This window comes from Hyla sarda, chromosome 9 (genome assembly GCF_029499605.1).
Source record: "Hyla sarda isolate aHylSar1 chromosome 9, aHylSar1.hap1, whole genome shotgun sequence".
NCBI classification, from domain to species: Eukaryota; Metazoa; Chordata; class Amphibia; order Anura; family Hylidae; genus Hyla; species Hyla sarda.
In genome coordinates this window covers 1,070,796-1,087,458 of record NC_079197.1, presented here as the reverse complement: position 1 = coordinate 1,087,458, position 16,663 = coordinate 1,070,796, and the positions used below count along the sequence as shown (strand labels likewise).

General features: G+C 44.3%; 1 protein-coding gene across 3 annotated transcripts in view; it reads right to left on the bottom strand.

Annotated features, from left to right (window-relative positions):
* Positions 1-16,663, bottom strand: part of DIPK1B (divergent protein kinase domain 1B) — a 139,852-nt gene that overhangs the window by 63,631 nt on the left and 59,558 nt on the right. For all 3 annotated transcript variants that reach the window (XM_056539618.1, XM_056539617.1, XM_056539619.1), the window contains one exon: positions 10,630-10,764. In XM_056539618.1, coding sequence (XP_056395593.1) covers positions 10,630-10,764 — 135 coding nt within the window. The remainder of the gene's footprint in view (positions 1-10,629; positions 10,765-16,663) is intronic.

Below are 16,663 nucleotides of genomic sequence, written 5' to 3'. Positions count from 1 at the left end.
GAATTTTTTGTGCTTTGATGGTTTCCAGTTTAGGAATAACTCCCATGAATACAGATAAGGAGAAGGATGTCAGATTGTTCGCCCAGGCGGGATGTTGGGGGGTATAAATCCGCCATCATCTGCTGTACTCGTGTGTGATACAGATAACACTGCGGCACATAATCTTGTGTCTCATTACAATGCTAATGGCGCGGGGCTTGGTTCCAGCCATTGGTTTCCGCTCACAGGTGACCCGCTCTGTGTTTCCCGTCTACATACGATGCTCTCCTTCCTCCTGTATTGTGTTAGTATCACATGACTTGCTCTGCTGGCGGCGCCACACATGCCCGGCAACATATGCTCCGATGTGTTTTGACTCGCCCTATATGCCAGGAGAGCACGCCGCCACATTTAAGGACAAAGACCTTTATTCTGTGTCCTCGAGCTGAAATGGGAGACTTCATCCTTATATGTCATGAAGGAATTATTTGTGGGGTGGCTGACATCTTCAGGGGTCTATCAGTCGAGGGTGACAGGAATCGGGGTGAAATCGGGTGAACTGTAAATGTCATTGGCATCAAACATATGCGCAAAACTGGCTCCGTCCCCAACAATCTGTGAATTGAATTTATCACCTCATTCACTGACAACTGAGATAACTTCTGCACCACAATTAATGGTCTACAGCTCTCCAGATGCTGATGGACTACAATTTCCAGCATACCCTAACAGCCTGTAGCATCTACAGCAGTGTTTCCCATCCTGTGGCTCTCCAAATGTTGCAAAACTACAACTCCCAGCATGCCCGGACAGCCTTTTCAGCTGTTACAAAGCTACAACTCCCAGAATGCCCGAACAGCCGTTGGCTGTCCGGGCATGCTGGGAGTTGTAGTTTTGAAAACAGTACAGGCACATTGGTTATGGAAACACTGCAGTAGACAGATACATGAAGAACTGGGTTTTACCACATAGAGCACACACTATAATCCGCACAGAACTGCACACAACGGACACGTTCATATTTTGGATCCATAATATCTTAGAGCACACACTATAACCTGCACAGAACTGCATACACCACACACTTTTATATTCCTGAGCCATATAACTTTAGAGCACACACTATAATCTGCACAGAACTGCACACAATGAATACTTTGATATTCCTAATCCATATTAATTTAGAGCACACACTATAATCCGCACAGAACTGCACACCGGACACTTTGATATTCCTGATCCATATTACTTTAGAGCACACACTATAATCCGCACAGAACTGCACACACCAGACACTTTGATATTTCAGATCCATATTACTTTAGAGCACACACTATAATCCGCACAGAACTGCACACACCGGACACTTTGATATTCTGGATCCATATTACTTTAGAGCACACACTATAATCCGCACAGAACTGCACACAATGGACACTTTGGTATTCAGGATCCATATAACTTTAGAGCACACACTATAATCCGCACAGAACTGCACACACCGGACACTTTGATATTTCGGATCCATATTACTTTAGAGCACACACTATAATCCGCACAGAACTGCACACAATGGACACTTTGGTATTCAGGATTCATATAACTTTAGAGCACACACTATAATCAACATAGAGCTGCACACAATGGACACTTTGGTATTTCGGATCCATATTACTTTAGAGCATATGTTGCCTCTGTTGGGGCATGCTGGGAGTTTTGAAAACAGCACAGGCACACTGGTTATGGAAACACTGCAGTAGACAGATACATAAAGAACTGGGTTTTACCACATAGAGCACACACTATAATCCGCACAGAACTGCACACCGGACACTTTGGTATTCTGGATCCATATAACTTTAGAGCAAACACTATAATTCGCACAGAACTGCACACAACGGACACTTTGATATTCCAGATCCATATAACTTTAGAGCAAACACTATAATCCGCACAGAACTGCACACAACGGACACTTTGATATTCTGGATCCATATAACTTTAGAGCAAACACTATAATCCGCACAGAACTGCACACAACGGACACTTTGATATTCTGGATCCATATAACTTTAGAGCAAACACTATAATCCGCACAGAACTGCACACAACGGACACTTTGATATTCCTGACCCATATTACTTTAGAGCACACACAATAATCCGCACAAAACTGCACACAACGGACACTTTGGTATTCCGGATCTATATTACTTCCATCTTTAGTAATTGGAAAAAAAATTGCCATTACTTTTCCTTGTTTATTTATTTATTTTTTGGTGTTTTTTTTAACCCCAATATGTCGTCTCTTACAGATTCACAATGATTAAAGTCCTAGAAAATAAGGTCAAATTGTAAATCGCACGCTCCGTTACTGTGTAGTTTGCATTTCTGTATTTATTCAGTAACATTAATGAAAGAACAGCAAAAAATATTGCGGCAAAATCCCTTTGAACTTAGTGGGGCCTGAATTTCGCCTCATTGTTGAATTCAGTGTTTAAAGAACACAGACATTTTGCTGCAGTTCCGCCAGAATGCATTGCCTTCTATGAGACGGTGCATTTCCGAGCGGTCCTTGCGCTCACTGGATAATTCAAATGAGCAAAATGTCCACCTGGAAAACATTCTTCGCAGAATCGGGTGTGTGAACATGGCCTTACACTGCCATTTTATGCAACACATGATTTTCGCACATGGCCTCCGTCTGCGGCTGGGAATCTTCTGACATCTCCTCTAGTCACACCTCTGCCGTGCACGATGAGCGCAGCTCTGGATGTAACCGGTGATGACTGAGCGCAGTATCTTCAGAGGCCAAGGAATATTCTAGTTAGATGCATAGTTTGCACAAATCAGAGGTATAGGGCGGAATGACACAATATGGTGGTGCATATGCTGCACGTTTCCTATCACTTCTGATGTATTTGCGCCAATTCCTCGGGCTCCAGGGTTACTGTCAGGAGATGTGATGCACCCTTCATCAGCCGGCAGTAAATCCTCCTGATAGTTTCCCAGCGGTAGCTATCTTGGCCTCTCTGGAGAAAAGTACAAAGCCGCCTGCATTATATAATGGGACCCATTGCAGCGTGGCCATGTTTTATTGATGTACCCGCGTAATGAATGGGTTATGACATTTGCCTGGCCTCGCCGAGGAGGAGGGTGAATAAAAGACCTGAGTCGAGAAAACAGGAAACGGCGAGCAGGAAAGTGCGCCAAAGAAATGGCTGGGAATAAAAAAAATATCTAAAGCAAAGAACGATAGCAAAGCATTTCCCACAACGTGCAGGCGTCATCTCCTGGATGATTAATGGAAACAAAACCCAATGAAGAAACAGGAGCAACGTAAATCTCAGAGCAATGCAATCCTTGATGCAATGCAAACCTCAAAGCAAAGCAACCCTCCAAATATCGCAACCCTCTCGGCATCCCAACGCTCCAACCATCACCACCCTCCGACCATCACCACCCTCCAACCATCACCACCCTCCAGCCATCACCACCCTCCGCCCCTCACCACCCTCTGACCATCTCCACCCTCCGACCATCACCACCCTCCGACCATCACCACCCTCCAACCATCACCACCCTCCGACCATCACCACCCTCCAGCCATCACCACCCTCCAGCCATCACCACCCTCCGCCCCTCACCACCCTCTGACCATCTCCACCCTCCGACCATCTCCACCCTCCGACCATCTCCACCCTCCGACCATCACCACCCTTCGACCATCACCACCCTCCGACCATCACCACCCTCTGATCAACACCAGCCTCCGACCATCACCACCCTCCACCATCACCACCCTCCAACCATTAGCACCCTCCGCCCCTCACCACCTTCCGACCATCACCACCCTCTGACCACCACCCTCTGACCCTCACCACCCTCTGACCACCACCCTCTGACCATCATCATCCTCGAACCATCACCACCCTCCGACCATCACCACCCTCTGACCATCACCACCCTCTGACCATCACCACCCTCTGACCACCACCCTCCGACCATCACCACCCTCCAACCATAGGTGACATCACTGAGAATACAGCCTATGCATCACTAGAGATCAGCGGTGACATCACTGAGAATACAGCCTATCCATCACTAGAGATCAGCGGTGACATCACTGAGAATACATCCTATCCATCACTAGAGATCAGCGGTGACATCACTGAGAATACAGCCTATCCATCACTAGAGATCAGCGGTGACATCACTGAGAATACAGCCTATCCATTCACTAGAGATCAGCAGTGACGTAATTGAGAATACAGCCTATTCATTCACTAGAGATCAGCGGTGACATCTCTGAGAATACAGCCTATCCATCACTAGAGATCAGCGGTGACATCACTGAGAATACAGCCTATCCATCACTAGAGATCAGCGATGCCATCACTGAGAATACAGCCTATCCATTACTAGAGATCAGCGGTGACATCACTGAGAATACAGCCTATCCATCACTAGAGATCAGCGGTGACATCACTGAGAATACAGCCTATCCATCACTAGAGATCAGCGGTGACATCACTGAGAATACAGCCTATCCATACACTAGAGATCAGCAGTGACATCACTGAGAATACAGCCTATCCATCACTAGAGATCAGCGGTGACATCACTGAGAATACAGCCTATCCATTCACTAGAGATCAGCGGTGACATCACTGAGAATACAGCCTATCCATCACTAGAGATCAGCGGTGATATCACTGAGAATACAGCCTATCCATCACTAGAGATCAGCGGTGACATCACTGAGAATACAGCCTATCCATCACTAGAGATTAGCGGTGACATCACTGAGAATACAGCCTATCCATCACTAGAGATCAGCGGTGACATCACTGAGAATACAGCCTATCCATTCACTAGAGATCAGCGGTGACATCACTGAGAATACATCCTATGCATTCACTAGAGATCAGTGGTGACATCACTGAGAATACAGCCTATCCATCACTAGAAATCAGCGGTGACATCACTGACAATACAGCCTATCCATTACTAGAGATCAGCGGTGACATCACTGAGAATACAGCCAATCCATCACTAGAGATCAGCGGTGACATCACTGAGAATACAGCCTACCCATCACTAGAGATCAGCGGTGACATTACTGAGAATACAGCCTATCCATCACTAGAGATCAGCGGTGACATCACTGAGAATACAGCCTATCCATTCACTAGAGATCAGCAGTGACATCACTGAGAATACAGCCTATCCATCACTAGAGATCAGCGGTGACATCACTGAGAATACAGTCTATCCATCACTAGAGATCAGCGGTGACATCACTGAGAATACAGCCTATCCATCACTAGAGATCAGCGGTGATATCACTGAGAATACAGCCTATCCATCACTAGAGATCAGCGGTGACATCACTGAGAATACAGCCTATCCATCACTAGAGATCAGCGGTGACATCCCTGAGAATATAGCCTATCCATCACTAGAGATCAGCGGTGACATCACTGAGAATACATCCTATCCATTCACTAGAGATCAGCGGTGACATCACTGAGAATACAGCCTATCCATCACTAGAGATCAGCGGTGACATCACTAGAGATCAGCGGTGACATCACTGAGAATACAGCCTATCCATCACTAGAGATCAGCGGTGACATCCCTGAGAATACAGCCTATCCATCACTAGAGATCAGCGGTGACATCACTGAGAATACATCCTATCCATTCACTAGAGATCAGCGGTGACATCACTGAGAATACATCCTATCCATCACTAGAGATCAGCGGTGACATCACTGAGAATACAGCCTATCCATCACTAGAGATCAGCGGTGACATCACTGAGAATACAGCCTATCCATTCACTAGAGATCAGCAGTGACATCACTGAGAATACAGCCTATCCATCACTAGAGATCAGCGGTGACATCACTGAGAATACAGTCTATCCATCACTAGAGATCAGCGGTGACATCACTGAGAATACAGCCTATCCATCACTAGAGATCAGCGGTGACATCACTGAGAATACAGCCTATCCATCACTAGAGATCAGCGGTGACATCACTGAGAATACAGCCTATCCATCACTAGAGATCAGCGGTGACATTCCTGAGAATACAGCCTATCCATCACTAGAGATCAGCGGTGACATCACTGAGAATACATCCTATCCATTCACTAGAGATCAGCGGTGACATCACTGAGAATACAGCCTATCCATCACTAGAGATCAGCGGTGACATCACTAGAGATCAGCGGTGACATCACTGAGAATACAGCCTATCCATCACTAGAGATCAGCGGTGACATCCCTGAGAATACAGCCTATCCATCACTAGAGATCAGCGGTGACATCACTGAGAATACATCCTATCCATTCACTAGAGATCAGCGGTGACATCACTGAGAATACATCCTATCCATCACTAGAGATCAGCGGTGACATCACTGAGAATACAGCCTATCCATCACTAGAGATCAGCGGTGACATCACTGAGAATACAGCCTATCCATTCACTAGAGATCAGCGGTGACATCACTGAGAATACAGCCTATCCATTCACTAGAGATCAGCGGTGACATGAAGTCTTGGCTATATGAGTATTGAGGAGTGATTTGTACGGCTCCTCCATTCTCTTATGATTACATGCTGTAATAAGATGCTACAATGTATCACACACGTTTGTCGCGGTCTTTGCCCCATTATCTGTGTCCTGTTATTTAGAAAACTTTGTGATTTTTTTGCCTTTAGAACTTTCCCCGATGTCCTTAATCCCAGTGACCGGGGAGGCAGTAGAGAAGGTTCTCACCACAGATTAGATGGCGAGGACTCGGAGAAGTGATTTTCTTCTCAAATCTATTCATATAAGAAGCGGTTTAATTCAGAAGCTCCCGGAACCTCTTGATAAGGCCGGAGATCACACATTGGCGAATAATCCGGACACTCAATAGTGTGAAAACTAGAACAAATAAATGAAGTCGTCCTATGATGTTCACAATCTCCCAGGACCTGAGGCAAAAGGCTTAGGGGGATTCATCACTGCGGCCCTGGCGCAGAGGTTAATACCCAAACTAGGCGCACGCTCTGTGCTAAATGTTTGTGTGCAAGAAAGGAGTTGGGGCATAAAATGTATGCGCATACACAAGGCATGGAAAAAATATATAAAAAATGTACACACTTTATACAATGCAGAAGTTTAGGCATATATATATATTTTAGGTTATGAATAAAAAAATACGACAGTGAATTCTCGGAATAGAACTAATACAGCAACATGAGTCTCACATGTCAGATAATGATAATCAATGAGGTCATATCGGACCCCCCAAAGCTGATGTGTCCATCACATGATAATCAGGTATTCTTTATGGTCAGACAAAGTGCTCTCTGCTGCCACCTCTGTCCCTGTCAGGAACTGTGCAGAGCAGGAGAAAATCCTCATAGCAAACCTCTCCTGCCCTGGACAGTTCCTGAGACAAACATAGGTGTCAGCAGAGAGTACTGTGGTCAGACTGGAAAGAACTACACAACTTCCTGTGGAGTATACAGCAGCTGATAAGCACTGAACGGATTGATATTTTTAAATACACCCCGTTCCAAATTATTATGCAAATTCTATTTAAGTGTCACAAAGATGAAATATTTCGTTTTTCAGTGTAACTCATGGATACATTGTGTCTCAGGCTCTTTTGATCACTGAAAACAATCTCGGACACCTGTGATAATTAGATTGCCAGGTGAGCCCAACTTAAGGAACAACTACAAAAGGTGGGTGTTCCACATTATTCAGCAGACACCATTTTCAAGCAATATGGGGAAGAAAAATGATTTCTCTGCTGCCAAAAAGAGTGAAATACGGTAGTTTGATGCCTTGGACCAGGTATGAAAACATTAGATATTTCACGAAAACATAAGCGTAATCATCGCACTATTAAGAGATTTGTGGCTGATTCAGAGCACAGACGGGTTTGTGCAGATAAAGGGACATTGAGGAAGATTTCTGCTAGATCCATGCATCGGATTAAGAGAACAGCTGCTAAAATACCATTACATAGCAGCAAACAGATATATGAAGCTGCTGGTGCCTCTGTAGTCCCAGGGACATCAAGGTGTAGAGTCCTCCAGAGTCTTGCAACTGTGCATAAACCTTCTATTCGGCCACCACTAACCAATGCTCACAAGTAGAAATGGCTGCATTGGGCAGAAAAATACATGAAGACTAATTTTCAAACAGTCCTGTCCACTGATGAGTGCCATACAACTCTGGAGGGTCCAGATGGATGGAGTATTGGGTGGTTGGTGGACGGCCACCCCATTTCAACAAGGCTGCGACGTCAGCCAGGTAGTGGTGGAGTCATGTTTTGGGCCAGAATAATGGGAAGAGAGCTGGTCGGCCCCTTTAGGGTCCTCGAAGGTGTAAAGATGACCTCTGCAAAGTATGTGGACTTTCTGACTGACCACTTTCTTCCCTGGTACAGAAGGAAGAACTATGCTTTCCGTAGTAAAATCATCTTCATGCATGATAATGCACCATCTCATGCTGCAAAGAATAACTCTGCATCAATGGCTGCTATGGGGATAAAAGGAGAGAAAGTCATGGTGTGGCCTCCATCCTCCCCTCAATCCTATTGAGAACCTTTGGAGCATCCAAAAGATCTATGAGGGTGGGAGGCAGTTTACATCCAAACAGCAGCTCTGGGAGGCTATTCTGACATCTTGCAAACAAATTCAAGCAGAACATGTCCAAAAACTCACAAGTTCAATGGACGTAAGACGTGTGAAGCTGCTATCAAATATGTAACGTGACATGCTAAAATGTTTAACCCCTTAAGGACCGGGGGGGTTTCCGTTTTTGCACTTTTGTTTTTTGCTCCTTGCCTTTAAAAAATCCTAACTCAATTTTGCACCTAAAAATCCATATGATTACTTATTTTTTGCGCCACCAATTCTACTTTGTAATGACGTCAGTCATTTTGCCCAAAAATCTACGGTGAAACGTAGAAAAAAATCATTGTGAGACAAAATAAAAAAAAAAAATCGCCGTTTTGTAACTTTTGGGGCTTCTGTTTCTACGTGGTAAATTTTTCAGTATAAATGACACCTTATCTTTATTCTGTAGGTCCATACGATTACAATGATCCCCTACTTATATAGGTTGGATTTTGTCGGACTTCTGGAAAAAATCATAACTTAGCTTTTGATTTCAGTAAATGCTGCAAACACAACAAATGACAATTTTCAGTTCTTTACAACCTATAAAGTGTTTTGAAACTTACTGTGCCCTCATTTACTATTGCAAACCCGAAATGTTTTGTTTGGTTGTGCGCCAGAATTTGTGGCAGAATTGAGAAAAACCTGACTAAGGCTGGGTTCACACCACGTTTTTCAAATACGGTAACCGTATACGGTTTTCCGCAAAAAAACGTATCCGACCGTATCCGAAACCGTATGCATAGAGAATACATTGTAAACCGTATTCCAAATGTTGTGTGCGGTTGCATCCTTTTTGCCTCGGATACGGTTTTGCTGATTTTTCAACCGTAGGCAAAAACACTGTCGAACTGATGCAAACTGATGCAAAAACTGATGCAAACGGATAGAACCGTACGGGGAAAAACCGTATACGTTTTAATTTGGAGTCATACGGTTGTATACGGTTGCATACGGTTTTTGCCATACGTTTTTTTAGCGTAAAACCGTATACGGTAACCGTATTTGAAAAACGTGGTGTGAACCCGGCCTAACTCTCCATTTTACTGAGTAAACCTTAAAAAAAGGGGCAAAGTCGTCAGAAAAAAGGGGCGAGGTCACAGAAAAGGGGCACGTTCCCGACATTTTCACAAAAACACAACATATTCCCTACAATTTTTTTCCCACGGTATTTACTAAGGTATTTACAAACAATTTTTTTTTTTTTACACCTGCGCTGATCTGTCAGGTTTTCCTCGGCTCAAATCCAGCACATTTTCTGTGGAAACCTTAGTAAATACCGTGGGGAAAAAATTGTAGGGAATTAAAACCCACAGAGAAACCTACACTCTGTTCTTAGTAAATCAGGGCCACTGTGCGTAATAATTTGGATCAGTGCATTGTAAGTTTTTTATGTTTAAAAAAACATCCTGTTATCATTTTAGGAGGTTTGTTCAATAAAATGTGAATTGTTCTCTTAAAGAAACTGTTCCAAACACTGGAGCTGGAGCTGAGTGCTTGTGACGTCATAGTCCCGGCCCCTCGTGACGTCACGTCCCGCCCCCTCAATGCAAGTCTATGGGAGGGGGCATGACGGCTGTCATGCCCCCTCCCACAGACTTGCATTGAGGGGGTGGGGCGTGACATCATGAGGGGGCGGGGCTATGATGTCATGAGCTCCCAGCACCGGCTCCAGCATTCCGAACAGTTTATTCAAAACGGAGTACCCCTTTAATAGTTGATAACATGAGAATTATGCTGACTGTTATGTACATGAATTATTTAGATAAATGAGAAAAAATATCATTTGCATAATAATTAGAAGTAATTTAAAAATCTATAGAACTTTCTTGCACAAGTTGATTTGAAAACATTTTTTTCCTTAAGAGTTCCCCTTTATTATGGACTATACAGAAGAGGATGACAAAAACACCCAACAGCATAGCTGAGAGCAGGAATACGAAGACTGGTACTTACAATGATCATGCGGCAGACGTGCCCTCTGCACAGTTCTGAGTACGAGGAATAATGGATGTAAACCACCCAGCTGCCCACGAAGATACCAAGCCATGCCAAGAAAAGATATTTCACCTTGATGCCCGGAAGGCGACTCTGGGGGAAAAATATATGAGGATAAGGTAAATATACATCACATATACGTCACATTTATATAATCTACCGTATATATATATTAGCGTTTAACTGTGCAGATGATGGCACCTAATATCTGCTCAGACTGCAGTGTCTGGAGGTCATCACTATCTCTGAGTGTCACCGCAATGGCACAGAACACACGATTCACATCAATCATTTAACTTTTTCTCACATTTTACTGATCTCTAAGAAGCTACAAATGTGAGAAACATAGAAGGAACCCTGCAGCCTGCATTGGAAAAAAGGGACACAACACCCATCTGTCAGACAAGGACAATGAAATACGGGGTACAAAATACTGATACATTGACACTTGGGGTACAGGATAATAACACTTGGAGTACAAGATGATAACACTTGGGGTACAGGATGATGAGACTTGGGGTACAGGATGATGAGACTAGGAGTACAGGATGATAACACTTGGGGTACAGGATGATAGCACTTGGGGTACAGGATGATAACACTTGGAGTACAGGATGATAATACTTGGAGTACAGGATGATAACACTTGGGGTACAGGATGATAACACTCGGGGTACAGGATGATGATAACACTTGGGGTACAGGATGATAACACTCGGGGTACAGGATGATAACACTTGGGGTACAGGATGATAACACTTGGGGTACAGGATGATAACACTTGGGGTACAGGATGATACCACTTGGGGTACAGAATAATAACACTTGGGGTACAGTATGATAACACTTGGGGTACAGGATGATGACACTTTGGGTACAGGATGATGACACTTGGGGTACAGGATGATAACACTTGGGGTACAGGATGATAACACTCGGGGTACAGGATGATAACACTTGGGGTACAGGATGATAATACTTGGAGTACAGGATGATAACACTTGGGGTACAGGATGATAACACTCGGGGTACAGGATGATGATAACACTTGGGGTACAGGATGATAACACTTGGGGTACAGGATGATAACACTTGGGGTACAGGATGATACCACTTGGGGTACAGGATAATAACACTTGGGGTACAGTATGATAACACTTGGGGTACAGGATGATGACACTTTGGGTACAGGATGATGACACTTGGGGTACAGGATGATCACACTTGGGGTACAGGATGATAACACTTGGGGTACAGGATGATAACACTCGGGGTACAGGATGATAACACTTGGGGTACAGGATGATAATACTTGGAGTACAGGATGATAACACTTGGGGTACAGGATGATAACACTCGGGGTACATGATGATGATAACACTTGGGGTACAGGATGATAACACTTGGGGTACAGGATGATACCACTTGGGGTACAGGATAATAACACTTGGGGTACAGTATGATAACACTTGGGGTACAGGATGATGACACTTTGGGTACAGGATGATGACACTTGGAGTACAGGATAATAACACTTGGGGTAAAGGATGATGACACTTGGGGTACAGGATGATAACACTTGAGGTACATGATGATAACACTCGGGGTACAGGATAATAACACTTGGGGTACAGGATAGTGACATGCTGACACTTGGGGCACAGGATAGTGACACGATGAGACTTGGGTCAGGGGACAGTGACACGATAAGACTTGGGGTACAGGATATAGACATGCTGACACTTGGGGCACAGGATAGTGACACGCTGACTCTTGGGGCACAGGATAGTGACACGATGAGACTTGGGGTACAGAATATAGACACGCTGACACTTGGGGCACAGGATAGTGACACAATGAGACTTGGGGCACAGGACAGTGACACGGTGAGACTTGGGGCACAGGATAGTGACACGCTGACTCTTGGGGCACAGGATAGTGACACGCTGACTCTTGGGCACAGGATAGTGACACAATGAGACTTGGGGCACCAGATAGTGACACGATGAGACTTGGGGCACAGTATAGTGACACGATGAGACTTGGGGCACAGGATAGTGACATGCTAACACTTGGGGCAGAGGAGAGTGACACAATGAGACTTGGGGCACAGGATAGTGACACAATGAGATTGGGGCACCGAATAGTGACACTGAGACTTGGGGCACAGGAAAGTGACACGATGAAACTTGGGGCACAAGATAGTGACACAATGAGACTTGGGGCAGAGGATAGTGACACGACGAGACTTGGGGCAAAGGATAGTGACACGATGAGACTTGGGGAACAGGATAGTGACACGATGAGATTTGGGGCACAAGATAGTGACACGATGAGACTTGGGGATCAGGATAGTGACACGATGAGACTTGGTGAACAGGATAGTGACACGATGAGACTTGGGGCACAGGATAGTGACACGATGAGACTTGGGGAACAGGATAGTGACACAATGAGACTTGGGGCACAGCATAGTGACACAATGAGACTTGGGGCACAGGATAGTGACACAATGAGACTTGGGGCACCGGATAGTGACACGATGAGACTTGGGGCACAGGATAGTGACACGATGAGACTTGGGGCACAGGATAGTGACATGCTGACACTTGGGGCACAGGATAGTGACACGATGAGACTTGGGGCACCAGATAGTGACACAATGAGACTTGGGGCACAGGATAGTGACACAATGAGACTTGGGGCACCGGATAGTGACACGATGAGATTTGGGGCACAGGATAGTGACACAATGAGACTTGGGGCACAGGATAGTGACATGCTGACACTTGGGGCACCGGATAGTGACACGATGAGACTTGGGGCACAGGATAGTGACACGATGAGACTTGGGGCACCGGATAGTGACACAATGAGACTTGGGGCACAGCATAGTGACACAATAAGACTTGGGGCACAGGATAGTGACACAATGAGACTTGGGGCACCGGATAGTGACACGATGAGACTTGGGGCACAGGATAGTGACACAATGAGACTTGGGGCACAGGATAGTGACATGCTGACACTTGGGGCACAGGATAGTGACACGATGAGACTTGGGGCACAGGATAGTGACACGATGAGACTTGGGGCACAGGATAGTAACACAATGAGACTTGGGGCACAGGATAGTGACATGCTGACACTTGGGGCACAGGATAGTGACACGATGAGACTTGGGGCACAGGATAGTGACACAATGAGACTTGGGGCACAGGATAGTGACATGCTGACACTTGGGGCACAGGATAGTGACACGATGAGACTTGGGGCACAGGATAGTGACACGATGAGACTTGGGGCACAGGATAGTGACACAATGAGACTTGGGGCACAGGATAGTGACACGATGAGACTTGGGGCACAAGATAGTGACACGATGAGACTTGGGGCACAGGATAGTGACATGCTGACACTTGGGGCACAGGATAGTGACACGATGAGACTTGGGACACAGCATGAGGCTCTCCCCTCGCTCTCAGTCTATCACAATAATACATGGTGTCGTCTTGTTATCCTCCTCAGGGTTCTGTGTAACAGGATTAGTGCGGACAGGGACATAAATTCTATTTGTTGCTTATATTAGGAAACAAATTGTGGCCTCGGGCTCCTGAACCATTTCCTTATTGTTATCACTGGGAGGCGCCATCTGGATCTTCCTGCTCTTGATGTATTCGCTATCACTTAGCTGAAAAAATCTGGAGTAATGTTCCTTCTGATCAGCAGAAATAATGTTATGGGCTGGAGGGATCAATAGGCTCCTCCATACTGTATATAGTAATTTTGATGGATCTATAGGCTTTTCCATACTGTATATATATAGTCATCTAGATGGATTTATAGGCTCCTCGATACTGTATACATAGCAATCCAAATGGATCTCTAGGCTCCTCCATACTGTATATGTAGTCATCTAGATGGATCTATGGGCTACTCCATACTATATATAGCCATCTAGATGGATCTATAGGCTTCTCCATACTATATATAGTCATCTAGATGGATCTATAGGCTCCTACATACTATATAGTCATCTAGATGGATCTATGGGCTCCTCCATATTATATATATATATATATATATATATATATAGTCATCTAGATGGATCTATAGGCTCCTCCATACTATATATAGTAATCTAGATGGATCTATAGGCTCCTACATACTATATATAGTCATCTAGATGGATCTATAGGCTCATCCATATTATATATAGTCATCTAGATGGATCTATAGCCTCCTCCATACTATATATATATATATAGTCATCTAGATGGATCAATAGGCTCCTACATACTATATATAGTCATCTAGATGGATCCATAGGCTCCTACATACTATATATAGTCATCTAGATGGATCTATAGGCTCATCCATACTATATATAGTCATCTAGATGGATCTATGGGCTCCTCCATACTATATATAGTCATCTAGATGGATCTATAGGCTCCTACATACTATATATAGTCATCTAGATGGATCTATAGGCTCCTCCATATTATATATATAGTCATCTAGATGGATCTATAGGCTCCTCCATACTGTATATATAGTCATCTAGATGGATATATAGGCTCCTCCATACTATATATAGTCATCTAGATGGATCTATAGGCCCCTCCATACTGTATATAGTCATCTAGATGGATCTATAGGCTTCTTCATACTGTATATAGTAATTTAGATGGATCTATATGCTTTTCCATACTGTATATATAGTCATCTAGATGGATCTATAGGCTCCTCCATACTGTATATATAGTCATCTAGATGGATCTATAGGCTCCTCCATGCTATATATAGTCATCTTGATGCATCTATAGGCTTCTCCATACTGTGTGTATATATGTATATATATATATATATATATATATATATATATATATATAGTCATCTAGCTGGATCTATAGGCTTCTCCATACTGTATATATAGTCATCTAGATGGATCTATAGGCTCCTCCATACTATATACTGTATAGTCATCTAGATGGATCTATAGGCTCCTCCATACTATTTATAGTCATCTAGATGGATCTATGGGCTCCTCCATACTATATATATATTCATCTAGATGGATCTATAGGCTCACTCATACTGTATATACAGTACAGACCAACAGTTTGGACACACCTTCTCATTCAAAGAGTTTTCTCTATTTTCATGACTATGAAAATTGTAGATTTACACTGAAGGCATCAAAACTATGAATTAACACAAATCACAGAATTCTGTAGTAAATACCCAGTGTCAGAAATGGAATTCACAGAAGGGGTATAACAACTTAAAACTTAACATTTATTGTGCTATTTAAAAGACAAGACCCCACTGACAACAAAACAACAGAAAGAGATAGTCACAACGGACCCAGAGACCATAGAGTGTGAACAGCAGTCTGAGTCAGTCACAGAGGCCAAAGTAAATAATGGTCAGGGAGTGACAGGGGATGAAGACTGTAAGACCAGGGTGGGTAGGGCTGTGGCCCTAGTATACCATAACGGGGAGATGTCGTGCCACTAACCCTGCTCGCTCAGGGAACTGTCGGGGCACTCGTCCTTGAAAGGACGACCCCTGCCCCGGTCTACCCCTTTGTCAAACCCTGCACTATATGGATAATCAGCCCGCCCGCCCAACACGTTTCCCCCAAGTCATTGGGTTTGTCAGGGGCTACAAAGCAAAGACAACCAATATCACAAATATAATCAACAGCTTGATAACACAGAGTGCAAAACAAAAGCCAAGGCCAAAAAGGTGCACCAGTTACAATGAAGTGCACCATATAGAATTAATCAATAATGCACACCGCAACAACATCCCATAAGCATAAGCACCCCTCAATAGTAAGTTACAGTGCAGGGAATAGCGATGTGCTGATGACCCAGAGCAGAGCCCTGCTCCTGGGTACTGACTCACGTGACCCACAGTGGCGGTCTGCGAGATGCTGGCATCTGTAGTGGCAGTGCACAGCTATGGCGTCTGTTTTCCGCTA